Here is a 27,505-nt window from a genome sequence, read left to right as displayed (position 1 = left end):
TACATGCAGGACCCTCAATCCACAGGAGAGAAACCCTATAAATGTATGGAGTGTGGGAAAGCCTTTACTCATAGCAGGGAACTTACTCTCCACGAAAAGCTCCACACAGGAGGGAAACCATATAAATGCATGGAGCGTGGAAAGACCTTTGCTCAGAGCAGTGGACTTACTATGCACAAAAAGATCCACACAGGGGAAAAGCTATTTAAATGCATGGAGTGCGGAGAAACCTTTACTCAAAAAAGTAGTCTTATTTCCCATCAGGTGATCCACACAGGGAAGAAACCGTATGAATGCATGGAGTATGGGAAAACCTTTGGTCAACATTGTTATCTTATTTCCCATCAGATGATCCACACAGGGGAGAAGCCATATAAATGCATGGAGTGTGGAAAGACCTTTGCTCAACGCAGGTATCTTGCTTCCCATAAGATGATCCACACAGGGGAAAAACCATTTACATGCATGGAGTGTGGAAAGACCTTTGCTCAAAGACGTAATCTTATTTCCCATAAGATGATCCATACAGGGGAGAAGCCATTTAAATGCATGGAGTGTGGAAAGACCTTTGCTCAACGCAGTTATCTTGCTTCCCATGAAAGGATCCACTCAGAAGAGAAACCATTTAAATGCATGGAGTGTGGAAAGATGTTTACTAAGAGTAGTGCTCTTATTTCCCATAAGATGATCCACACAGGGGAGAAATCCTTTAAATGCATGGAGTGTGGAAAGACCTTTGCTCAAATCTTCCCATAAAGATCCACACAGAGAAACCATTTAAATGCATGGAGTGTGGAAAGATGTTTACTAAGAACAGTGCTCTTATTTCCCATAAAATGATCCACACAGGAGAGAAACCATTTAAATGCATGGAGTGTGGAAAGACCTTTGCTCAAAGAAGTAATCTTATTTCCCATAAGATGATCCATACAGGGGAGAAGCCATTTAAATGCATGGAGTGTGGAAAGACCTTTGCTCAACGCAGTTACCTTGCTTCCCATAAAAGGATCCACTCAGAAGAGAAACCATTTAAATGCATGGAGTGTGGAAAGACCTTTGCTCAAAGAAGTAATCTTATTTCCCATAAGATGATCCACACAGGGGAGAAACCCTTTAAATGCATGGAGTGTGGAAAGACCTTTGCTCAACGCAGTTACCTTGCTTCCCATAAAAGATTCCATTCAGAAGAGAAACCATTTAAATGCATGGAGTGTGGAAAGATGTTTACTAAGAACAGTATTCTTATTTCCCATAAAATGATCCACACAGGAGAGAAACCATTTAAATGCATGATATGTGGAAAGACCTTTTCTCGAAGAGGTAATCTTGTTTCCCATAAGATGATCCACACAGGGGAGAAGCCATATAAATGCATGGAGTGTGGAAAGACATTTGCTCTGAGTAGTAGACTTACTAGCCACAAAAAGATCCACACAGGGGAAAAGCCATATAAATGCATGGAATGTGGAAAGAGCTTTGCTCAGAATGGTCATCTTACTTCTCATAAAAGGATCCACACTCGGGAGAAAGTATATAGCAATAGCAATTTACTTTAGACTTCTATACTACTCCACAATGCTTTACAGCACCGTCTAAGCAGTTTACAAAGTCAGCATATCTGGGTCCAGGAATCTGGGTCCTTTTTTTACTGACCTAAAAAGGATGAAAGGATGAATCCACCATGAGCCGGTCAGGATCGAATTCCTGGCTGTGGGCAATTAGCTTCTGGTACTGAATTCTAACCTCTGATCCACCATGTCTATAGATTTTTATGTATACACCTTTTGTGCCTTTCTGATCCAAATGAGACAAGATTGAATCCAAGAAGGTGAAATTTAATGTGAAGAAAAGTAAGGTTTTATATCTAGGTGGAAAAAACAGATTACAATGAAACCTGGCTCAAATACAGTAACTGTGAGAGGGACCTTAGGAGTCCTAATGGATGATCTTAAACATGAGTTACCTGTGTGCGGCAGCAGCCAAAAAAGCTAAGACAATCCTTGGTTGTATAAACAGAGGCACAGAATCAAAATCACATGAAGTATTAGTACCATTTTATACAGCCTTAGTAAGACCACACTTGAAATACTGCATCTAGTTTTGGACATTATGAGTAACTAAGATGATTAAAGGTCTGAAGACTAAAACAGATGAAGAACTGTTGCAGGATTTCGGTTTGGGTAGTCTAGTATCCTTATGATTTATATTGATATTGTTTCCTAATTGCTTATTTGTACTCTATGATTATCATTAAGTGTTCTAAGTGTTGTACCTTGATGAAGGTATCTTTTATGTACACTGAAAGCATATGCACCAAGACAAATTCCTTGTGTGTCCAATCACACTTGGCCAATAAAAATTCTATTCTATTCTAGAGAAAAGAAGGATTAGGAGTGATAGCAGTATTCCAGTACTTGAAAGGCTTCCACAAAGAGGTCAATTTATTTTCCAAAGCAGCAGAGCAGTGGTCACCAACCCGTGGTCCGCGGACCACTGGTGGTCCGTGAGAAAATTTTGGTGGTCCGGAGCTGGGTTGGGATCCTCAAGAGACTAGAGCTTGCAAGGAGGCTGAGCCAGATTGCCTCCCTGCAAGCTCTCGGCTCATGAATTCTCCCTGAAGCAGCATGGGAAGCTTGGGTCGGATTGGAGAGGAGAGTTTGCAGGGAGGCAGAGCCAGATCGCCTCCCTGCAAGCTCTCGTTTCTAGAGTTCTCCCTGAAGCTGCACGGGACGTCTGCAGGTGACAACTATAATGAATATGTCCATCTGCCCTCCCAAAGCATCTGCAGGTGACAACTATAATGAATATGTCCACCTTCCCTCCCGAAGCACCACCACGGCGAACAAAACAACCCCATTGCTCTGCACCTCTTCCTGCAGCCAAATGCGCCCAGCCATGCATGTCCTTTCCTCAAATGGGCTGTGTATGAGGTGCAGGTGTATGCGGGAGGGAGGGAGGGAGGGAGCGATTTGAAGGCGAGCCACCCAAACTTCTGGCAGAGATGGGGGCAGCTTCTGAGCAGCCCTGAATCAGCCCGCTCCACCTGAACTATTCCGAGTCTCGCCATTCAAACCATTTAAATGCATGGAGTGTGGAAAGATGTTTACTAAGAACAGTGCTCTTATTTCCCACAAAAGGATCCACACAGGAGAGAAACCCTTTAAATGCATGGAGTGTGGAAAGAACTTTGTTCAAAGTGGTCATCTTATTTGTCATAAGATGATCCACACAGGGGAGAAACCGTATAAATGCATAAATTGTGGGAAGACATTTGCTCGGAGTAGTAGACTTACTAGCCACAAAAAGATCCACACAGGGGAAAAGCCATATAAATGCATGGAATGTGGAAAGAGCTTTGCTCAGAATGGTCATCTTACTTCTCATAAAAGGATCCACACTCGGGAGAAAGTATATAGCAATAGCAATTTACTTTAGACTTCTATACTACTCCACAATGCTTTACAGCACCGTCTAAGCAGTTTACAAAGTCAGCATATCTGGGTCCAGGAATCTGGGTCCTTTTTTTACTGACCTAAAAAGGATGAAAGGATGAATCCACCATGAGCCGGTCAGGATCGAATTCCTGGCTGTGGGCAATTAGCTTCTGGTACTGAATTCTAACCTCTGATCCACCATGTCTATAGATTTTTATGTATACACCTTTTGTGCCTTTCTGATCCAAATGAGACAAGATTGAATCCAAGAAGGTGAAATTTAATGTGAAGAAAAGTAAGGTTTTATATCTAGGTGGAAAAAACAGATTACAATGAAACCTGGCTCAAATACAGTAACTGTGAGAGGGACCTTAGGAGTCCTAATGGATGATCTTAAACATGAGTTACCTGTGTGCGGCAGCAGCCAAAAAAGCTAAGACAATCCTTGGTTGTATAAACAGAGGCACAGAATCAAAATCACATGAAGTATTAGTACCATTTTATACAGCCTTAGTAAGACCACACTTGAAATACTGCATCTAGTTTTGGACATTATGAGTAACTAAGATGATTAAAGGTCTGAAGACTAAAACAGATGAAGAACTGTTGCAGGATTTCGGTTTGGGTAGTCTAGTATCCTTATGATTTATATTGATATTGTTTCCTAATTGCTTATTTGTACTCTATGATTATCATTAAGTGTTCTAAGTGTTGTACCTTGATGAAGGTATCTTTTATGTACACTGAAAGCATATGCACCAAGACAAATTCCTTGTGTGTCCAATCACACTTGGCCAATAAAAATTCTATTCTATTCTAGAGAAAAGAAGGATTAGGAGTGATAGCAGTATTCCAGTACTTGAAAGGCTTCCACAAAGAGGTCAATTTATTTTCCAAAGCAGCAGAGCAGTGGTCACCAACCCGTGGTCCGCGGACCACTGGTGGTCCGTGAGAAAATTTTGGTGGTCCGGAGCTGGGTTGGGATCCTCAAGAGACTAGAGCTTGCAAGGAGGCTGAGCCAGATTGCCTCCCTGCAAGCTCTCGGCTCATGAATTCTCCCTGAAGCAGCATGGGAAGCTTGGGTCGGATTGGAGAGGAGAGTTTGCAGGGAGGCAGAGCCAGATCGCCTCCCTGCAAGCTCTCGTTTCTAGAGTTCTCCCTGAAGCTGCACGGGACGTCTGCAGGTGACAACTATAATGAATATGTCCATCTGCCCTCCCAAAGCATCTGCAGGTGACAACTATAATGAATATGTCCACCTTCCCTCCCGAAGCACCACCACGGCGAACAAAACAACCCCATTGCTCTGCACCTCTTCCTGCAGCCAAATGCGCCCAGCCATGCATGTCCTTTCCTCAAATGGGCTGTGTATGAGGTGCAGGTGTATGCGGGAGGGAGGGAGGGAGGGAGCGATTTGAAGGCGAGCCACCCAAACTTCTGGCAGAGATGGGGGCAGCTTCTGAGCAGCCCTGAATCAGCCCGCTCCACCTGAACTATTCCGAGTCTCGCCATTCTCCTCGCACCCCCCACCCCACTCAAGCAGCGGCGTTTCTTCTCTGCTTCTCTCCAGATGCTGGTGCGGGCACCATGGATGAATAGCTTGTTGGGGCTGAGCAGGGAAGCCGCTGCTTGAGTGGTGGTGGTGGTGAGGAGAACGCGAAACTCAGGGAATAGTTCAGCTGGAGCTGGCTGGTTCAGGGCTGCTCAGCTGTCCCCATCTCTACCAGAAATTTGGGTGGCTCGGCTTCAGATCGCTCCCTCCCTCGGCTGAACCCACCAATGGCTGTCCCTGCCCGTTGCCCTCCCTTCCCAGTCACTCATTGCCTGGCAAGGGAAGGTGGGGGGGAATAGAGATTCGCTCCATATTCCAGAGTGGGAGCTGGATCTCGCGGCTGTTTCTTCCGGCCCTTGTTGGTGCTCCTGTGCCTCGATCTCTCCGGCTTGAGTTCCTCTCAGCCCCAAGACACTGGCTGGTCCATGAGAAAGAGGGGGAGAGAGAGAGAAAAAGATGGGGGGAGAAGGGTAGAAAGAGAGAGAGAGAAAGAAAGAAAGAAAGAGAAAGAGGGGAGAGAAGGGTAGAAAGAAAAAGAGAGAGAGATGGGAGAGAGAAAAAGAGGGAGAGAGAAAGAAAGGGAGAGAAAGAGGAGGAGGGAAAGGGAGAGAAAGAGGAGAGAGAGAGAGAGAGAAAAGGAGAGAGAGAGAAAGAGGGAGAGAGAAAGGGAGAGAAAGAGAAAGAGAGAAAGGGAGAAAGAGAGAAAGAGACAGAATGAGTGGGAGAGAGAGAGAAAGAGGGGGAGAGAGAATGAGAGAGAAAGAGAGACGGGAGAGGGGGAGAAAGAAAGAGAAGGGACAGTGCCTGAAGGACCCCATCCCGTCACTAGGAGTCCAGGCACGCTGGATTCGTATTAGTGGTCCCCGAGATTTACAATTATGGACTTGGTGGTCCCTGAGGTCCAAAAGGTTGGGGACCCCTGCTCCAGAGAATCAGAATCAAAATCACTCCAGTGTGCTAACATTGCAAATGATCAATCAAGAAGGGAGACTTTTGAAAATCTTTGGCGTCAAACTAATGTGAAATTAAGAACTACTTCAAAAAATTACTTCAATCCTTCCTGAGGAAATATGCAGAAATGCAAATAGGAACTTTCTCTGGGATGTGAAGCTACCAAAAATAATCAACCTGCCAATAAAGGAGAAAATTTGTAGCTCACGGTTGAAATGAGGGATCTTTGATCTCTCCGGGTTTGTTTTGTTGCAGACATTTCATTACCCAAACTAGGGAACATCATCAGTGCACCAACCAACCTCAGAGGGCACCAAGGACCCCTCCATCCAACTTGTTTCTGCTGTGTCAAATTAAAATGAGTTAATGAGTATGAATGTAGAAGCAGGGAACCTTTTTTGGTCCAAGACCTCTTATGATGTTATGGAATAATGACAGATGTAGTGTGTGTGCAAAAAGCAGCCCAGAGCCTCCAAGCAGCAAGCGAAGGCAGTGGTGCGGGTGTGTGTGTATGTGTGAGGCTTTCCCACCATCGGAGTGTGGAGTGTGGAGTGCGGAGTGTGCAGCAGAGCTGGAGAATGAGGTTGGATGGTTGGGTTACCCCTTGATGGCCCTTCCTCTCCAACCACCCAGTTCCCTGGGAGGGAGAAGAGTGATGGGGGAACAAATGGAAAGGGAGGCCAAATTTGCTGTGCTATGTTTTGATTTGCACACTGTGTTTCCTGAGATCGTTCTTGAAGAGATAGGTGAGCCCCTTATTCTTAACTGCCGATGGAGGGTTAGGCTGGGCTGAAGGAGAGGAGAAAGAGCGGGGTGAAAAGCTAAGGACAAGGGGCTCACCTGCCTCTCCACAAGACCTCTCGGGAGACACATTGTGCAAATATAAAAGCCTGTCCTTCCAAGTCAGCAGCAGCACCTGAATCAAAAAGCACCACAAGTCCGTGTACCCTTCACGTTTATTGCCCCCTTTTTGGGAACTGTTTCAATACCAGGTCAAATCAGGTATTATTCAGTTCACAATAGCAACTACGCCTTCTGCATAAATACATCGGGATGTGATCTAAATAAGGCACAGCTTGAGTTGCTATTGAAACACTTCTCGGCTCTTTCCCAAAGTGTTCTTGCAGCATCTGCCTTAAATGTGTTTGTAGTGGCTGCTGTATATGGAGTGGCTGGTCCGGTGCCTCTGCCTGCTGCCAGTGCCACCTGCAGCAGTCCCTGTTTCTTCAAGGGAGCAGCCAGCATGTTGAAAACAAAAAGCAGGACTCACCTGCTGCCCCTTGCACTGCAGAAGGCAGCGAAACATAGAGAATAGCCACCCTCCCTTTGGGAAAGAGCCAGGAGGCGTTTCAATAGCAGGTCAAGCCAGGTCTTATTTAGATCACATCCTGGCATGTTTTGGAAGGGGGAAGGCGCAGCTGCTATTGCCCTTGCTGGAGTTTGCAAGTTCTGCAGGATTTATTTTTATCTCCTAAAACATATGGACAACAGAGGAGTCCTGCTTTTCGCTTTAGACACACTCACCACTCGCAGCAACTGGCCGGAGCAACTGATGGGGGCTCTTAGTCCTCTTGATCTCTTGCTCTTGATCGCCCTGCTGGGCTGCTCCTGCTTGACAGGAGGGGGGAGGCCCATTTCTACAACCTCTAGAGCGCTCCCCTGCTACCGGCCTGCCAGGGCCCTTCCCCAGCAGCTGCCAGTGTAATCACACCATTTCTCCCGCCATTCAGTTCAGGCTGCTGAGCGCTACCCTGCGCGTGTCTACTCTGCTGCAATTCTCTTCATTGCATTAAAAATTACTAACACTGCTAAACCAGGGGTTTGCAACCTTAAACACTCAAAGAGCCGTTAGGACCCGTTTCCCACAGAAAAAAACCCTCCATATCTGTAAAGTTTTGGAGGGAAAACTGAGCGGGAAAAGGCACATTGCTGAGACCAGGAGACTATCCTGGTCTCCTGCCTCGTTATTGCCCGAATCTAACAATATCATCCCTCTCTCTGTATCTGTCTGTCTCTCTCTCTCACACACACCCCCTCTCCCCAAGCTCTGTCTTTTTCTCTCGTCCACTTCTCTATGTCTCTCTCACTCCCTCTCCACCCCCCCCCCCGTATCTATGTCTCTTTCCCCCCTCTGTATTTCCCTCCTCAATATATCTTTCCCTCCCCATCTTTCTATCTCTCTCCCCACTCCTGTCTGTCCCCTCTCTGCATTTCCTCTCCTCTGTATCTCTCCCTTCTCCCCTGTATCTTTCTATTTCTCTCTCTCTATCTCCCTCTCTGTATGTCTCCCCCCCTTCTCTCTCTATGTCTCTCTCCTTCCTGCTCTGTGTCTGTCTCTATATCTCTCTCTCCCCCCCTCTCCCTATCTTCCCCTCTGTATGTATGTATGTGTGTGTGTCCGCCCGGTGCACGCCTTTGCCGCGCTTTGACTGAGTCCGGCCACTCGAGGAGGGTCGCTCCCGGCCCCACCGCAGCCGGCCAGGGGATCGCAAGAGGAGGAGGAGAGGGACGAGGATGGAAGCCTCCCCAGCGGCTCACGCTTCTTCCTCAGCCAGCCCGAATTTCCAAAAAGTTGCCAAGAGGAGAGAAAAGGAATAGCGAAGAGCGCCTAGGAGAGCTCGCCGGTCTTTCTGCGGGAGTGAGAAGCTCCTTTTCTTTCTCCTCCTCCCGTAAACCCTGGCCGGCTGCGGCGGGGCCGGGAGCATGCGCACGAGGGGGAAGAACCCCCTCAAGCGAGTGGCCGGGCCTCGTCCTGAGGTAAAATTTACGTGGATTTCAGCTTTTCCTCCATTGTGGAATTGATTGTGGTTTTTTTTTTTCTTCAGTCTTTCCGCCGGCACGAGACACAGGGCGTCCTGGGTGTTCCTCAGAAGAGGCTGGAGAGGTCTCTGCCCTTAAATTGCCCAAAGGGCTTAAGCTTCCTAGTCACATCTCTTGAATTTCCTATTCAATCCCGACCTAAAAATGGTTTTTTTCCTCATCATACTTTAGATTTATATTCCTTTTTCACGATCTTCCTTTCTTAGTTTTGAAATTCCACCTTTCCTCCAGTCAGAGATAAAATGCCGTTTCCCCTCTTCGTTTCTTAACTAAGGAGCCTCGTCATGAGGTAAAATTTCTAGAATATACATGGATTTCAGCTTTTCCTCCATTGTGGAATTGGTTTTTGTTATGTCTGACAAAATCCTAGGGGCCTTGACAACAGCCAGGCGGTCCCTGATTGGCTAAGATGCGCCTGGAGGAAAAAAGCGGGAGTTTGGAAGCCCTGTCATTGGTTAAGCTCCTGAGGCAGCTAGTATATAAGGGCTGTCACCGGAGGGTTTTGGTTGTTGCTGTATACACCTTATCTTGTTGTTATCCACAGTTGAGTTAAATAAAGGTTGTGTTAATTACAACCTCTGTGCGTGACTCATTTGTACCCACTAGCTGTTGATTTAATAGTTTTTCTTTTTTCTTTTTCTTCACAGTCTTTCTGCTGGAACAAGAGTCAGGTACCTGGGGCGTTCCTCAGAAGAGGCTGGAGGGGTCTTTGCCCTTTCTGCTTCCCCCCTTCAATCGGAGGCTGAGGGAATAATTTGGGAAGGGCAGCTGTATGTATTCAATTAAAGAAATAAAAAACAATCATTTTCCTCATTGTGGCTTCCCTGCCTGTGTCCATTTTCCTCCCTTTCAGACCAGAGTTCTCAACAACCACAAGACACAACCTGTGTTTCCAACAGAGCCTCCTGGTCCTTCTGACCGCCCGGCTGTTTCTGACAGGATTTGGACCCTTTTGAGGCCTCTACAGATGGTTCCTGGACAGGAAGGAGAGGAAGATGGAAAAATTGCTGCCTCTGAAAACCAAAAAGCTTTTCTTAGGCAGGAAGGCATTGAGTTTAGTTTAGTTTTAGTTTTATTTAGATTTTTATACCGCCCTTCTCCCGAAGGATTCAGGGCGGTGTACAGCCAAATAATAAAACCATACAATATACACATTAAAACAAAAAACTTAAAACCAAGCATAATTATATAAATGGCCGAAATTTAAAACAGTCAATTTAAAACCCTAAAATTCATAAATAACCCCAATAAAATTTAATAAAACTTTTAAGCCAGTCCCGCTTGAATAAATAAATGTGTTTTCAGCTCACGGCGAAAGGTCCGAAGATCAGGCAATTGGCGTAAACCAGGGGGAAGTTCGTTCCAAAGAGTAGGAGCTCCAACAGAGAAGGCCCTACCCCGGGGGCTGCCAGCCGACATTGTTTGGCGGATGGCACCCTGAGTAGACCCACTCTCTGTGAGCGTACGGGTCGGTGGGAGGCATTAGGTAACAGCAGGCGGTCCCGTAAGTACCCGGGTCCTAAGCCATGGAGCGCTTTAAAGGTGGTAACCAAAATCTTAAAGCGCACCCGAAAGACCACAGGAAGCCAGTGCAGGCTGCGCAGGAGTGGTGTTACATGGGAGCAATGTATGGCTCCCTCTATTACCCGTGCAGCTGCATTCTGAACTAGCTGAAGCCTCCGGGTGCACTTCAAGGGCAGCCCCATGTAGAGAGCATTGCAATAATCCAAACGAGAAGTGACAAGAGCGTGAGTGACCGTGCATAAGGCATCCCGGTCAAGGAAGGGGCGCAACTGGCGGACCAAGCGTACTTGGTAAAAGGCCCTCCTGGAGACGGCCGCCAGATGGTCTTCAAACGACAGCCGTCCATCCAGGAGGACACCCAAGTTGCGCACCCTTTCCATTGAGGCCAATAACTGCTGCTACCACACACCTCCCACCGACCCGTACGCTCCCATAGAGAGGGACTTCTCAGGGTGCCGTCCGCCAAACAATGCCGGCTGGCGGCCCCCAGGGGAAGGGCCTTCTCTGTGGGGGCGCCCACACTCTGGAATGAGCTTCCCCCGGGTCTACGTCAAATACCTGACCTTCGGACATTTTGTCGCGAACTAAAAACACATCTCTTTATCCGCGCGGGGCTGGCTTAAATTAGTTTTAAGGGGAAATTTTATTAATTTTAAATGGGGTTTTTTAGTATGGAAATTTTTAATCTCAGGCTAATTTAAATAAGTTTTTCAAATGGTATTTTAATCTGTATATTGTATTGTTTTATTTTTGCCTGTACACCGCCCTGAGTCCTTCGGGAGAAGGGCGGTATAAAAATCAAATAAATAAATAAATAAATAAATAAACTCGCCCCCAACAGTCAGCTGCGGTTGCAGCTGACTGTACCGGGATGCCGGTACATTCCCAAACTCTCCAACCGGTGCAGCAAGATACCATGGTCGATGGTATCAAAAGCCGCTGAGAGATCTAATAGGACCAGGGCAGAGGAACAACCCCTATCCCTGGCCCTCCAGAGGTCATTCACCAACGCGACCAAAGCTGTCTCCGCACTATGACCAGGCCGGAAGCCGGACTGGAATGGGTCTAGATAAACAGCTTCATCCAGGTACTGGGGAAGCTGTATGCAACCACACTCTCTACAACCTTCGCCACAAAGCGAAGGTTGGAGATTGGACGATAATTTCCCAAAATAGCTGGATCTAGGGAAGGCTTCTTGAGGAGGGGTCTCACCACCGCCTCTTTCAAGGCAGCGGGAAAAACCCCTTCCAACAAAGAAGCATTTATAATTCCCCGGAGCCAGCCTCGTGTCACTTCCTGAGTAGCCAGCACCAACCAGGAAGGACACGGGTCCAGTAAACATGTAGTTGCATGTAACCTCTCCAGTAACCTGTCCATGTCCTCGAGAGCCACAGAATCAAACTCATCCCAAACAACATCAACAAGACGCGTCTCCGTCATCTCACTTGGATTATTGCAATTTTGGTCTAAACTATCCCGAAGCTGAACGATTTTATCGTATAGATAACCGATTAAACTCCTCAGCACGACCCTGTAAGGGGTCATCCCGCCCCTCCTAATGAAGGAGGGAGCGGGTCACCCGAAACAGGGCGGCCGGCCAGTTATCTGCCGATGCAATGAGGGTGGAAACGTAAGAACGTTTCGCCTTCCTCAATGCCACTAGGTAGGTCTTAGTAAAGGACCTCACTAGTGTCTGATCAGCCTCGGAACGGCTAGACCTCCAGGTACTCTCTAGGCATCTTCTCCGGCGTTTCATCTCCCTCAGCTCCTCAGTAAACCAAGGAGCCAATTGAGATCTACGCCGGGTCAGAGGCCGCAAAGGCACGACACGGTCCAAAGCCCCAGCCGTGGCCCGTTCCCAGGCCGCAACTAGTTCTCCGGTCGTGCCGTGGACAAGATCCTCAGGGAATGGCCCAAGCTCCATCTGGAGCCTCTCAGGGTCCATCAGGTGCCTGGGACGGAACCAACGCATTGGCTCCGTCTCCCTGCGGTGGTGAGCGGCGGTCCGAAAGCCCAGGCGAAGGAGAAAATGATCTGACCATGACACCGGTTCCGTCACTAAATCTCCTAATTCCAGATCATTAAACCACTGTCCAGAGATAAAAATCAGATCTAGTGTGCCTCCCCCAGTGTGTGTAGGGCCATCAGTTACTTGAATCAGGTCCAAGGCCGTCATGGAAGCCTGGAACTCCTGGACCACCGTTGATGACAAGCCGGCCGATGGCAAGTTGAAATCCCCCATGACCAAAAGTCTGGGAATCTCAACCGCCACCCCGGCAAGCACCTCCAGCAGCTCAGGTAGGGCTGTAGTCACGCAGCAAGAAGCCAGGTACGTGATCAACAGACCCATTTGATTCCTATGGCCCCACTTCACAAGGAGGGATTCACAACCAGCTATCTGAGGCACAGTGGACTCCCTCGGCTCTAGGCTTTCTTTAATCACAACCACCACCCCTCCACCCCTACCCTGGGCCCTCGGCTGATGGAATGCACAGAAACCCGGAGGGCACAATTCAACCAGGGGTACACCCCCCTCTGTGCCCAACCAGGTCTCCGTAATGCCCGTAGAGTCCGCGGACTCCCTCTGAATAAGGTCACAAATCAGGGGAGCCTTATTGACTACGGACCGGGCATTGCACAGCATCAGCCGAAGACCCAAGCTCTGAGGGTCTTGACCATCCGGGGAACGAGTAAGGACTGAGGGGCCAGAGCACGTGATCACTTTTAAACATCGAACACGTGCTCCCAAAGAACAATACGGCCCCTTGCCTCTGCCATATCTGCCTCTCCCACTTACCGTACAGATGGAATGACACTCTACGCTCTGAACACCCCCCTCACCCCCGTCTTCGGACCAGATAGAGTAATGCCGTGAGCACGCGCTGGGACTGGACATACCCTCCCCGACGGGTTTCTCCCCCTACCCGTCACTACCTTCCCCCCTCTTAAAAGCCCCTTTTTTAAAAACCTATTTAAAAACCCCCAAAGATTCTTCTTCGATGCATGCCATCTCTCTGGGTCTCAAGACCCTTCATTAAGATAGGCCCTCGATATTTTATTTATTTATTTATTTTATTTATTTTGTCACAACAATATATGTAGGAATCATACAAAAGATTATATTGTATATAAACATATATGAGTAAATATAAGGAGGTATAAGCATATATATAGAAAGAAGAAAAGAAAAACAATAGGACAGGAATGGTAGGCACGTTTGTGCGCTTATGCATGCCCCTTATGGGCCTCTTAGGAATGGGGTGAGGTCAATAGTAGAAAGTTTTTGGATAAAACTTTTAGGATTGTGGGAAGAGACAACAGAGTCAGGTAAAGTATTCCAAGCACTGATGATTCTGTTACAGAAGTCATATTTTCTGCAATCTAGATTAAAGCGGTTGACATTAAGTTTAAATCTATTAGTTACTCTAGTATTATTGCAATTAAAGCTGAAGTAGTCTTTAACAGGAAGGACATTACATATGATTCTGTGAGTTAAGCTTAGGTCTTGTCGAAGGCGACGGAGTTCCAAGTTTTCTAAGCCTAGGATTTCGAGTCTGGTGGGATAGGGTATTCTATTGTTTTCAGAGGAATGGAGAACTCTTCTTGTAAAATATTTCTGGACACGTTCAATTGTATTGATGTCAGAGATGTGGTGAGGGTTCCAAACAGGCGAGCTATATTCTAGAATTGATCTAGCAAATGTTTTATATGCTCTGGTTAGTAGTGTGGTGTTTTTGGAAAAGAAGCTACGCAAAATTAGGTTTACAAGAGCAGAGGGCCATTTCTGCGAGGCGGGGGAACCTCGCAGTCGTAAAAGCTCGAGAGACGAGTAACTCATGGAGGATTAAAATAACAGCGGAAAAAAAAGGGCATCCCAAGCCGGCATAAAAACTGCAGATGTAATAAAACTGACCTCACTGTCTGCTTAGTCCCTATCACGTGGTTGTTCAGAAAGTTGTTATTACTTAAACTTGTCGTTGATGTTATTACGTCGCAGATGGAAGTTGCGACCAGGGTCAAACCATGGCCAAGAGTCCAGGTAGGGACTTTTCCTGCTACTCCCATGCCCATCATCCCTGCCCTTCCATCAGATGCGCTCTTTCCCGCGCTTTTCAGGGAATCCCGTAAATCCTGTAAATTTACGGAAAATCCACTAGGGGGCGCCTTCTGCCAACAGAAGGGAAGTCCAGGCGCTTCCCCATCGGTCCACTGGTGTCACGGCTGCCTTTCCAGAGGAGACTTGGAAGGAAATGACGTCACAAAACCTTGCCGCTCTAGGACACGGCACTCGCTCTCCTTAAACCCTGGGGCTCCGCAGAAGGCGGAGTGGCTGCGGGAGAGTCTGGCGGAGGGAGATCCAGACGTGTCCCGGGTGAACTGAGGGCTCTTCCCGTGCAAAAAGAGGCCGAGGAGGGAGAGACCAGCGCCCGGCCCTCCTCCAGCTTCAACCCCGGGTCCCATGCTCCCCAGCCACCCTCTCCATGCTGGGGGAAGCGGGGATGCCTGGAAGGCGGCGGGGATCCGGGGATCCCTTCCCGCCTTGTGTCCTGGGAAGAGCCCGAATAGAATAGAACAGAACAGAACAAAACAGAATTTTTTATTGGCCAAGTGTGATTGGACACACAAGGAATTTGTCCTGGTGCATATGCTCTCAGTGCACATAAAAGAAAAGATAACGTTCATCAAGGTACAACATTTACAACACAATTGATGGTAAATATATCAATATAAATCATAAGGATTGCCAGCAACAAAGTTACAGTCATACAGTCATAAGTGGAAAGAGATTAGTGATCAGAAGGATGAGATGGTTAATAGTAGTGCAGATTTAGTGAATAGTTTGACAGTGTTGAGGGAATTATTTGTTTAGCAGAGTGATGGCCTTGGGGGGGGGGGGAACTGTTCTTGTGTCTAGTTGTTCTGGTGTCCAGTACTCTATAGTACTTTGAGGGAAGGAGTTGAAACAGTTTATGTCCTGGATGTGAGGGATCTGTAAATATTTTCACAGCCCTCTTCTTGATTCGTGCAGTATACAGGTCCTCAATGGAAGGCAGGTTGGTAGCAATTATTTTTTCTGCAGTTTTAATTATCCTCTGAAGTCTGTGTCTTTCTTGTTGGGTTGCAGAACCGAACCAGACAGTTATAGAGGTGCAAATGACAGACTCAATAATTCCTCTCTAGAACTGAATCAGCAGCTCCTTGGGCAGTTTGAGCTTACTGAGTTGGCGCAGAAAGAACATTCTTTGTTGTCCTTTCTTGATGATGTTTTTGATGTTAGCTGTCCATTTTAGATCTTGCGATATGATAGAACCTAGAAATTTAAAGGTTTCTACTGTTGATACTGTGTTGTCTAGTATTGTGAGGTGGAAGTATGGAAAGGTTTCTCCTAAAGTCTACCACCATTTCTACGGTTTTGAGTGTGTTCAGTTCCAGATTGTTTTCGTTGCACCACAAGGCTAGTCGTTCGACCTCTCGTCTATATGCGGATTCGTCATTGTCTCAAATGAGACCAATTACTGTTGTGTCATCTGCGAACTTCAGTAGCTTAACAGATGGATCGTTGGAGATGCAGTCATTGGTATACAGAGAGAAGAGAAGTGGGGAGAGCACACAGCCTTGGGGGGGGCCTGTGCTAATTGTACAGGTATTTGATGTGATCTTGCGTAGCTTCACTTGCTGCTTCCTGTTTGTTAGGAAACAGGTCCACAAGGTCGGCCTTGTGGAGGCCCAGCAGGAGAGGAGAAAAGCCGGGCGTGGAGGAGGCAGGATTCGCACCAGCTCGCCGAAGGCCCCATCCTGTCTCCCCGAGGGGGAGAGAAGCGGGGCGGCCTCTCCAGCTGCCTCCTTCCCGGTCCTGAGCTGGGATGAGCTGCTTGGAGCTCCAGGCAGGTTGGGTGAAGGTTGTTTAGAGGCTGAATTCCACTTTCTAATTCTTGGCGTTTGTTTTCTTTCCATCTCAGATACAGAAACTCGAAGGCCTTTGAAATCCTTGCAAGACAAAATTTCTTGGGGGGAAAAAGAGCAGAATAACTTGCAGGGATCAGTCCTGCAGCACCAGAAATGATCCTGTGAAGGAAAAGGCATCTGGAGACCCAGAAGAGTCCTTGGAGCCATTTGGAATTGCTCTGCAGGAAAGAGAAAGGATGGAGACACAACCTTTTGGAAAGGAGGGAACCGGAAAAGGCCCTTCAGCTGCTCAGCCTGGGAAGCGGGGGAAGCCCTGGACAAGGACTGGGCACAAGATCCTGGAGGAGGAAACCATCCTCCCTTCAGGAGTTCAGCCCTGGAATTTCATCCAATACCGGGAGGCTGAGGGTCCCCGAGGACTTTGCAGCCGACTCCATGACTTTTGCAGGCGATGGCTGAGACCAGAAAAGCACACCAAAGCCCAGATGCTGGACCTGGTGGTTCTGGAGCAGCTCCTGTTCCTTCTGCCTCCAGAGATGGAGGGCTGGGTGCGAGAGTGTGGAGCAGAGACCAGCTCCCAAGTGGTGGCCCTGGCTGAAGGCTTCCTCCTGAGCCAGACAGAGGAGAAGAAGGAGCAGGTTGAATTGCAGGTGAGACATTTTAGGGTGCCCAGAAGGGAATAAAGAATGTGTTGGAATACTTCACACCTCCTTCCCAAACTTCTCTGACATTCATAATATGTGGCGATGTCCCACCAATTCTTGTAGGGAATTGTTCCATTGTTTTCTCACTCAACCTCACTGATGGATTTTGGGGGCTTTGAGGTTTTGTTCCTAATATAAGAATCCACTTTATATCATGTGATTTACATTAATTCTGCTTCTTTTTTCTTCCTCCTTGTTGAAGGGCTGCACTGTGGAAATAAGAGATCCTGAGGGAAAGAAGAATCCATCAAATCCCCCTCAGGAGCTGTTTTTCAGGAAGTTCCCTTGGGTAGATCAAAGTCAGGACACTTCAGGAGGTAATCGAAGATCCTCTGATTACCCAGAGAGATCCCATCTGCCTTACCTTCTTCTCTTCCTTAGTATACCTCCTCTTATTTTGTTAATTATGCATTTTGAAATTATTTTATCCTTACAGAGAAACAAAGCATGAAGTTTTCTGGTTTTTACGATGGAGCTCAAACAGTAGTTGAACCTCCAAAACAAGTAAGAAAGGGAAAAATTATTAGATTTGTATTCTCTTTTCCTTTAGGAAGTGAAGCGGCTGTGCAGAGTTTGCTCTCTTTCTATTTCCCTCCCTTGTTCGGACTGCATTATTTTTGTGTTCCTGTGCGACATGGACAGCATAATAGCAGATTCAAGTTGCTCTCACCCAGCATAGCTTCCTCTAGACTATTACGGGGACAGAATGGTTTGTCATTTCTACCCTCAGATTCTGTGTAGGAAATGTTTTTTAAAGACCACTAGTTAACTAGTTCTACTAGGTACTCTTCCAACTATGAATTACAAGAAGTAATTTAAAAAAATAGTTTCAAGAGATAGGAATAAACGGATCCCATTGGTAGTAACTGCTAGACGCCCATTCTTTTTGTCATTGTGCAAGGCTAATGAAAAATAACTAAATATTCTCATTGCCACGTTACTATTTTTAAAAAAACCTGTTCATAACCAATAGTTTAAAAAATAAGCAAATCACATTAAAAAATAAAGCAGAGTTTTAAAATCCAAAGAATGACCACATAGAGCATTTAATTGCAGTACGTCGGGCTATAAAATAATTTCCAATTCTCTGATTTGTGCCCAGATTAGGAGATCAAACATTCCCGCTTTGCAAAGGCTGAGATGCGGCTTTGCAGGAAATTTTCTTTTCTTTTGTTTTCTCCCATTCAGCCAATGACTCAGACTACTAGATCAATGAATGATAGAGCGGTAAATCAATTGATCCAGAAGTGGGATTACTTTACTGAAAGGCGCTGAAAGTTCTGCAGAATCAATCAACTTGATAAAACTTGCCCCAAATATTTCTTCAGTCAAAGAAATTTTGAGAATTGTCCATCTTCTCATCTAAACTTAGGATTTTTGTGAAGCACAGCCTTTGAACCTAGTGCATATCTTTGCTTTGGGAATTTGGGAACAATGGAGCAGAATAACAGAGTTGGTAGGGATCTTGGAGGTCTTCTAGTCCAACCCCTGCTCAGACAGGAAGCCCCATAACATTTCAGATAAATGGCTGTCCAATTTCTTCTTAAACAGCTCCAGTGTTGGAGCATCCACAACTTCTGGAGACAAGTCATTCCACTAATTAATTGTTCTCACTGTCAGGAAATTTCTCTTTAGTTGTAGGCTAGTTCTGTCCTTAATTAGTTTCCATCCATTGCTTCTTGTCCTGCCTTCAGGTGCTTTGGAGAATAGGTTGGCCTCCTGTTTGTGGCAGCCCCTTAGATCTTGCAACACTGCTATCATGTCACCCCCTAGTTCTTCTTTTCATTAAACTAGACATACCGATTCCAGCAATTGTTCTTTATATGTTTTTGCCTCCAGGACCCTAATCAATTTGGTTGTTTTTTCTAGAGTCTCAAGATCTTTTTTACATCTGGGAACCAAAACTGGATACAATATTCCAAGGCATTATAAAGTGGTACTAACACTTCATGTGATCTTGATTCTATCCCCCTCTTAATGCAACCTATGATTGCATTGGGGTTTTTTTTTTTTTGGCAACTGTAGTATACTGCTGGCTCATGTTTAAGTGATTGTCCATTTGGACTCCAAGATCCCAGTTGCATTTTCTAGTGTTGAGCCAGGTATCACCTATTCTATGCCCGTGCATTTGGTTTTTCTTTCCTAAATGTAGCACCTTACATTTCTCACTATTGAATTTCATTTTGTTAGATGGGGCCCAATCTGTCTATCCTTCTATCTCTTTAGCTTATCTTTTCGAGTGTTGGTATTCCTGTTACTTTGATCTTGTCTGCAAATTTGATGAGTTCCCCTTATATCCTCTTGTTTAAATCATTGATGAAGATGAACTGCTTTTTCAAATCCTCCTGTTCTGTTCTTTTTTCCGTGTTCAGGAGAGTCTTGTGTCCTTCGAGGAGGTGGCTGTGTATTTCTCTGAGGAGGAATGGTCTCAACTGGATCCTGACCAAAAAGTGCTGCATTCAGAAGTCATGCTTGAAAACCATAGGAACATGGTCTCTCTAGGTAAGAGTTTTCTAGTCCCCAATCAGAGAGTTCAAGAAGACAGATTATAGTTATTTTTTTAATTAAAAAATCGTTCATCAGATATTGTCTCCTGGGAGGGAGAGGAAAAGGGTCTGGCCTTCTCATTCTCCAAGGAAGGAAAGAGGTCAATGTCTCTTTGTTTATATGCTTTCTGTGCCATTTCTTATCTGTATTTTTCCATTTCTATTGGAACTTATCTGTGGAGGCTGAGAGGAATGAGGTGCTTTTATGTGTCGTCTGGAGGTTATCTGAGGAATGTGTTGCGATGTGTCCTCTGGAACCTCCAAAAATTACGTGAGAACAGAACTTTCACGGTCAGGTCATGGAAGAGCATGGAAGGCCAGATCACGCGAGATCAGTAGTCTGAGATCTTGCACTACTGATCTCACGTGATCTCACACTAAAGTAGTTTAAACCTCATTTCGCAGAGAACAGAGACCTAAACTACACTCCAGATCAGTAGTGCAATATCTCAGAGTAGTGAACGCGCGTCATCTCGCACTAATTCCTTCTTGGATGTTTCCCCTGATTACCGGTATTTCTTAACTCAAAACTGACTTTGAGTGAGATCTGCAATTTGATCTTTTTCTCTAATCTTGTTATCATTTTCATTTCTTTTTTCCTTTGAAGGTACTAATGAGCAGAAGAATCAAGATTCCTGTGAATTGTTCCAAGTGATCAATGCTAAAGATGAAATGGAGAAGTTTGAAATTCAAATGGAATTAGAAAGCCATGAGAGAAACCAGTCAAATAATTGGAATCAGGATAGCTCATCTTCCACTGATGCTCCGATGCAAGATTTTCATGTCCAACAAGAGAAAATTAGGAAAGAATATATTGGGAAAAGTATAAAACAAAAAGTATTAACCGAAAACAAAGGAGAAGATGCTATAAGCCAGAGCGGAAAGAATTACAATGGGACATTGATTCTTTGTCTTCGAAATATCTTCCTTCCATCTCAAAAAATGATTCACACAAAAAAGGAGCCTTATAAATGTTTGGAATCTGGAAAACATTTTAGATCAAGCGGGCAACTTACTTTCCATGAAGGGATTCACACTGCAAAGAAACAGTGTTCAGAATCTCCTGTAGCCCATGCAGCCCAGTCCCTCCAAGCACCAGGAGAGAAATCCTATAAATGCATGGAGTGTGGGAAAGCCTTTACTTGTAGCAGGGAACTTACTATCCACGAAAAGTTCCACACAGGAGGGAAACCATATAAATCGACATCTGGAAAGACCTTTGCTCAGAACAGCGGACTTACTATGCACAAAAAGATCCACACAGGGGAAAAGCCATTTAAATGCATAGAGTGTGGAAAGACCTTTGCTCAAAGAGGTAATCTTATTTCCCATAAGATGATCCACACAGGGGAGAAGCCATTTAAATGCATGGAGTGTGGAAAGACCTTTGCTCACAGAGGTAATCTTATTTCCCATAAGATGACCCACACAGGGGAGAAACCATATAAATGCATGGAGTGTGGAAAGACCTTTGCTCGAAGAGGTCATCTTATTTCCCATAAGATGATCCACACAGGGGAGAAGCCGTATAAATGCATGGAGTGCGGAGAAACCTTTACTCGTAAAAGTAGTCTTATTTCCCATCAGGTGATCCACACAGGGGAGAAGCCATTTAAATGCGTGCAGTGTGGAAAGACTTTTGCTCAACGCAGTTATCTTGCTTCCCATAAAGAGATCCACACAGGAGAGAAACCATTTAAATGCATGATATGTGGAAAGACCTTTTCTCGAAAAGGTAATCTTGTTTCCCATAAGATGATCCACACAGGGGAGAAGCCATATAAATGCATGGAGTGTGGAAAGACATTTGCTCTGAGTAGTAGACTTACTATCCACAAAAAGATCCACACGGGGGAAAAGCCATTTGAATGCATGGAATGTGGAAAGACCTTTGCTCAACGCAGTTATCTTGCTTCCCATAAGATGATCCACACAGGGGAAAAGCCATTTGAATGCATGGAATGTGGAAAGACCTTTGCTCAACGCAGTTATCTTGGTTCCCATAAAAAGATCCACACAGGGGAGAAGCCATATAAATGCATGGAATGTGGAAAGAGCTTTGTTCAGAATGGTAATCTTACTTCTCATAAAAGGATCCACACTCGGGAGAAAGTATATAGCAATAGCAATTTACTTTAGACTTCTATACTACTCCACAATGCTTTACAGCACTGTCTAAGCAGTTTACAAACTCAGCATATCTGGGTCCAGGAATCTGGGTCCTCTTTTTACTGACCTAACAAGGATGAAAGGCTGAATCCACCATGAGCCGGTCAGGATCGAATTCCTGGCTGTGGGCAATTAGCTTCTGGTACTGAATTCTAACCTCTGATCCACCATGTCTATAGATTTTTATGTATATGCCTTTTGTGCCTTTCTGATCCAAATGAGACAAGATTGAATCCAAGAAGGTGAAATTTAATGTGGAGAAAAGTAAGGTTTTATACCTAGGTGGGAAAAACAGATTACAATGAAACCTGGCTCAAATACAGTAACTGTGAGAGGGACCTTAGGAGTCCTAATGGACTCTCTTAAACATGAGTTACCTGTGTGCGGCGGCAGCCAAAAAAGCTAAGACAATCCTTGGTTGTATACACAGAGGCACAGAATCAAAATCACATGAAGTATTAGTACCATTTTATACAGCCTTAGTAAGACCACACTTGGAATACTGCATCCAGTTTTGGACATTATGAGTAACTAAGATGATTAAAGGTCTGAAGACTAAAACAGATGAAGAACTGTTGCAGGATTTCGGTTGGGTAGTCTAGTATCCTTATGATTTATATTGATATTGTTTCCTAATTGCTTATTTGTACTCTATGATTATCATTAAGTGTTCTAAGTGTTGTACCTTGATGAAAGTATCTTTTATGTACACTGAGAGCATATGCACCAAGACAAATTCCTTGTGTGTCCAATCACGCTTGGCCAATAAAAATTCTATTTTATTCTAGAGAAAAGAAGGATTAGGAGTGATAGCAGTATTCCAGTACTTGAAAGGCTTCCACAAAGAGGTCAATTTATTTTCCAAAGCAGCAGAGCAGTGGTCACCAACCCATGGTCCGCGAGAAAATTTTGGTGGTCCGGGGCTGGGTTTATGATCCTCAAGAGACTAGAGCTTGCAAGGAGGCCGAGCCAGATCGCCTCCCTGCAAGCTCTCGGCTCATGAATTCTCCCTGAAGCAGCATGGGAAGCTTGGGTCGGATTGGAGAGGAGAGTTTGCAGGGAGGTGGAGCCAGATCACCTCCCTGCAAGCTCTCGTTTCTCGAGTTCTCCCTGAAGCTGCACGGGATGTCTGCAGGTGACAACTATAATGAATATGTCCATCTGCCCTCCCGAAGAATCTGCAGGTGACAACTATAATGAATATGTCCACCTGTCCTCCCAAAGCACCACCATGGCGAACAAAACAACCCCATTGCTCTGCACCTCTTCCTGCAGCCAAATGCGCCCAGCCATGCATGTCCTTTCCTCAGATGGGCTGTGTATGAGGTGCAGGTGTGTGAGGGAGGGAGGGAGCGATTCTCCTCGCACCCCCACCCCACTCAAGCAGCGGCGTTTCTTCTCTGCTTCTCTCCAGATGCTGGTGCGGGCACCATAGATGAATAGCTTGTTGGGGCTGAGCAGGGAAGCCGCTGCTTGAGTGGTGGTGGTGGTGAGAATGCGAAACTCAGGGAATAGTTCAGCTGGAGCTGGCTGATTCAGGGCTGCTCAGAAGCTGTCCCCATCTCTACCAGAAATTTGGGTGGCTCGGCTTCAGATCGCTCCCTCCCTCGGCTGAACCCACCAATGGCTGTCCCTGCCCATTGCCCTCCCTTCCCAGTCACTCCTCGCCTCGCAAGGGAAGGTTGGGGGAATAGAGATTCTTCCGGCCCTTGTTGGTGCTCCTGTGCCTCGATCTCTCCGGCTTGAGTTCCTCTCAGCCCCAAGACACTGGCTGGCCCATGAGAAAGAGGGGGAGAGAGAGAGAAAAAGAGGGGGGGAGAAGGGTAGAAAGAAAGAGAGAGAGAGAAAAGGGGGTGGAGAAGGGTAGAAAGAAAAAGAGAGAGATGGGAGAGAGAAAAAGAGGGGGAGAGAGAAAGAGAAAGAGAGGGGGGGGAGGGAAAGGGAGAAAGGAAGAGAGAGAAAAGGAGAGAGAGATGACAGAATGAGTGGGAGAGAGAGAAAGGGGGAGAGAGAATGAGAGAAAGGGGGAGAGAGAGAAAAGGAGGGAGAGAGAATGAGAGAGAAAGAGACAGAATGAGTGGGAGAGAGAAAGAGAGGGGAGAAGGGGAGAAAGAAAGAGAAGGGACAGTGCCTGAAGGACCCCATCCCGTCACTAGGAGTCCAGGCACGCTGGATTCGTATTAGTGGTCCCCGAGATTTAAAATTATGGACTTGGTGGTCCCTGAGGTCCAAAAGGTTGGGGACCCCTGCTCCAGAGAATCAGAATCAAAATCACTCCAGTGTGCTAACATTGCAAATGATCAATCAAGAAGGGAGACTTTTGAAAATCTTTGGGGTCAAACTAATGTGAAATTAAGTACTTTTTCAAAAAATTACTTCAATCCTTCCTGATGAAATATGCAGAAATGCAAATGGGAACTTTCTCTGGGATGTGAAGCTACCAAAAATAATCAACCTGCCAATAAAGGAGAAAATTTGTAGCTCACGGTTGAAATGAGGGATCTTTGATCTCTCCGGGTTTGTTTTGTTGCAGACATTTCATTACCCAAACTAGGGAACATCATCAGTGCACCAACCAACCTCAGAGGGCACCAAGGACCCCTCCATCCAACTTGTTTCTGCTGTGTCAAATTAAAATGAGTCAACCAGTATGAATGTAGAAGCAGGGAACTTTTTTTGGTCCAAGACCTCTTATGATGTTATGGAATAATGACAGATGTAATGTGTGTGCAAAAAGCAGCCCAGAGCCTCCAAGCAGCAAGCGAAGGCAGTGGTGCGGGTGTGTGTGTATGTGTGAGGCTTTCCCACCATCGGAGTGTGGAGTGCGGAGTGTGCAGCAGAGCTGAAGAATGAGTTTGGATGGTGGGGTTACCCCTTGATGGCCCTTCCTCTCCAACCACCCAGTTCCCTGGGAGGGAGAAGAGTGATGGGGGAACAAGTGGAAAGGGAGGCCAAATTTGCCGTGCTATGTTTTGATTTGCATGCTGTGTTTCCTGAGATCGTTTGTGAAGAGATAGGTGAGCCCCTTATTCTTAACTGCCGATGGAGGGTTAGGCTGGGCTGAAGGAGAGGAGAAAGAGCGGGGTGAAAAGCTAAGGACAAGGGGCTCACCTGCCTCTCCACAAGACCTCTCGGGAGACACATTGTGCAAATATAAAAGCCTGTCCTTCCAAGTCAGCAGCAGCACCTGAATCAAAAAGCACCACAAGTCCGTGTACCCTTCACGTTTATTGCCCCCTTTTTGGGAACTGTTTCAATACCAGGTCAAATCAGGTATTATTCAGTTCACATCCCGGACAATAGCAACTACGCCTTCTGCATAAATACATCGGGATGTGATCTAAATAAGGCACAGCTTGAGTTGCTATTGAAACACTTCTCGGCTCTTTCCCAAAGTGTTCTTGCAGCATCTGCCTTAAATGTGCTTGTAGTGGCTGCTGTATATGGAGTGGCTGGTCCCGTGCCTCTGCCTGCTGCCAGTGCCACCTGCAGCAGTCCCCGTTTCTTCAAGGGAGCAGCCAGCATGTTGAAAACAAAAAGCAGGACTCACCTGCTGCCCCTTGCACTGCAGAAGGCAGCGAAACATAGAGAATAGCCACCCTCCCTTTGGGAAAGAGCCAGGAGGCGTTTCAATAGCAGGTCAAGCCAGGTCTTATTTAGATCACATCCTGGCATGTTTTGGAAGGGGGAAAGCGCAGCTGCTATTGCCCTTGCTGGAGTTTGCAAGTTCTGCAGGATTTATTTTTATCTCCTAAAACATATGGACAACAGAGGAGTCCTGCTTTTCGCTTTAGACACACTCACCACTCGCAGCAACTGGCCCAAGCAACTGATGGGGGCTCTTAGTCCTCTTCATCTCTTGGTCTTGATCGCCCTGCTGGGCTGCTCCTGCTTGACAGGAGGGGGGAGGCCCATTTCTACAACCTCTGGAGCGCTCCCCTGCTACCGGCCTGCCAGGGCCCTTCCCCAGCAGCTGCCAGTGTAATCACACCATTTCTCCCGCCATTCAGTTCAGGCTGCTGAGCGCTGCCCTGCGCGTGTCTACTCTGCTGCAATTCTCTTCATTGCATTAAAAATTACTAACACTGCTAAACCAGGGGTTTGCAACCTTAAACAAAGTTGACTTTGTAAATATATACAAATAGAATGAGACTATTGCCCTATACATTGTAAGCCGCCCTGAGTCTTCGGAGAAGGGCGGGGTATAAATGTAAACAAAAAAAAAACAAAAAAAAACAAAAACGCTCAAATAGCCATTAGGATCCACAGAAAAAAACCCTCCATATCATCCCTCTCTCTGTATCTGTCTGTCTCTCTCTCTCTCACACACCCCCTCTCCCCAAGCTCTGTCTTTTTCTCTCGTCCACTTCTCTATGTCTCTCTCTCCCTCTCCCCTGTATCTATGTCTCTTTCCCTCTGTATTTCCCTCCTCAATATATCTTTCCCTCCCCCATCTTTCTATCTCTCTCCTTCCTGCTCTGTGTCTGTCTCTCTCTCTCTCCTCTCCCCTGTATCTTTCTATCTCTCTCCTTCTCCCCTGTATCTTTCTATTTCTCTCCTCTCTATCTCTCTCTGTATGTCTCCTTCTCTCTCTATGTCTCTCTCCTTCCTGCTCTGTGTCTGTCTCTATATCTCTCTCTCTCCCTATCTTCCCCTCTGTATGTATGTATGTGTGTGTGTCCGCCCGGTGCACGCCTTTGCCGCGCTTTGACTGAGTCCGGCCACTCGAGGAGGGTCGCTCCCGGCCCCACCGCAGCCGGCCAGGGATCGCAAGAGGAGGAGAGGGACGAGGATGGAAGCCTCCCCAGCGGCTCACGCTTCTTCCTCAGCCAGCCCGAATTTCCAAAAAGTTGCCAAGAGGAGAGAAAAGGAATAGCGAAGAGCGCCTAGGAGAGCTCGCCGGTCTTTCTGCGGGAGTGAGAAGCTCCTTTTCTTTCTCCTCCTCCCATAAACCCTGGCCGGCTGCGGCGGGGCCGGGAGCATGCGCACGAGGGGGAAGAACCCCCTCAAGCGAGTGGTCCGGCCTCGTCCTGAGGTAAAATTTCTAGAATATACGTGGATTTCAGCTTTTCCTCCATTGTGGAATTGATTGTGGGTTGTTTTTTTTCTTCAGTCTTTCCGCCGGCACGAGACACAGGGCGTCCTGGGTGTTCCTTAGAAGAGGCTGGAGAGGTCTCTGCCCTTAAATCGCCCAAAGGGCTTAAGCTTCCTAGTCACATTTCTTGAATTTCCTATTCAATCCCGACCTAAAAATGGTTTTTTTCCTCATCATACTTTAGATTTATATTCCTTTTTCACGATCTTCCTTTCTTAGTTTTGAAATTCCACCTTTCCTCCAGTCAGAGATAAAATGCCGTTTCCCCTCTTCATTTCTTAACTAAGGAGCCTCGTCATGAGGTAAAATTTCTAGAATATACATGGATTTCAGCTTTTCCTCCATTGTGGAATTGGTTTTTGTTATGTCTGACAAAATCCTAGGGGCTACGACACGCCTGAGCCTTGACAACAGCCAGGCGGTCCCTGATTGGCTAAGATGCGCCTGGAGGAAAAAAGCGGGAGTTTGGAAGCCCTGTCATTGGTTAAGCTCCTGAGGCAGCTAGTATATAAGGGCTGTCACCGGAGGGTTTTGGTTGTTGCTGTATACACCTTATCTTGTTGTTATGCACAGTTGAGTTAAATAAAGGTTGTGTTAATTACAACCTCTGTGCGTGACTCATTTGTACCCACTAGCTGCTGATTTAATAGTTTTTCTTTTTTCTTTTTCTTCACAGTCTTTCTGCTGGAACAAGAGTCAGGTACCTGGGGCGTTCCTCAGAAGAGGCTGGAGGGGTCTTTGCCCTTTCTGCTTCCCCCCTTCAATCGGAGGCTGAGGGAATAATTTGGGAAGGGCAGCTGTAT

At 46.3% G+C, this 27,505-nt stretch overlaps 2 protein-coding genes across 2 annotated transcripts in view; both read left to right on the top strand.

Annotated features, from left to right (window-relative positions):
- The first annotated feature begins 12 nt into the window (after nucleotides 1–12).
- LOC131193737 (zinc finger protein 160-like) lies at nucleotides 13–22,395 on the top strand. Its single transcript, XM_058174252.1, has 10 exons — nucleotides 13–738; nucleotides 813–1,542; nucleotides 9,405–9,428; nucleotides 14,600–14,825; nucleotides 15,976–16,170; nucleotides 16,271–16,838; nucleotides 17,095–17,209; nucleotides 17,329–17,396; nucleotides 19,265–19,394; nucleotides 20,046–22,395. The coding sequence occupies exons 1-10, from the start codon at nucleotides 46–48 to the stop codon at nucleotides 21,575–21,577; spliced, it is 4,281 nt and encodes a 1,426-aa protein (XP_058030235.1). The 5' UTR covers nucleotides 13–45; the 3' UTR covers nucleotides 21,578–22,395.
- Nucleotides 14,579–27,505, top strand: part of LOC131193736 (zinc finger protein 845-like) — a 51,065-nt gene continuing 38,138 nt past the window's right edge. The window contains exons 1-2 of the mRNA XM_058174251.1: nucleotides 14,579–14,994; nucleotides 27,379–27,402. The gene's annotated coding sequence lies outside the window, so the exon portion shown is untranslated. The remainder of the gene's footprint in view (nucleotides 14,995–27,378; nucleotides 27,403–27,505) is intronic.

Source organism: Ahaetulla prasina, chromosome 2 (genome assembly GCF_028640845.1).
Source record: "Ahaetulla prasina isolate Xishuangbanna chromosome 2, ASM2864084v1, whole genome shotgun sequence".
Lineage (NCBI taxonomy): Eukaryota > Metazoa > Chordata > Lepidosauria > Squamata > Colubridae > Ahaetulla > Ahaetulla prasina.
This window is presented reverse-complemented; position numbering and strand designations above follow the sequence as displayed.

What these genes read in the sequence shown, in the direction of transcription:
- LOC131193737 (XM_058174252.1), top strand. Translation starts at nt 46, where the DNA reads ATGGAGTGTGGGAAAGCCTTTACTCATAGCAGGGAACTTACTCTCCAC. An exon ending in GGGATCCCTTCCCGCCTTGT is followed by an intron (nt 14,826 to 15,975) that starts GTCCTGGGAAGA and finishes CCTGTTTGTTAG; the next exon opens with GAAACAGGTCCACAAGGTCG. An exon ending in AAGTCAGGACACTTCAGGAG is followed by an intron (nt 17,210 to 17,328) that starts GTAATCGAAGAT and finishes TTATCCTTACAG; the next exon opens with AGAAACAAAGCATGAAGTTT.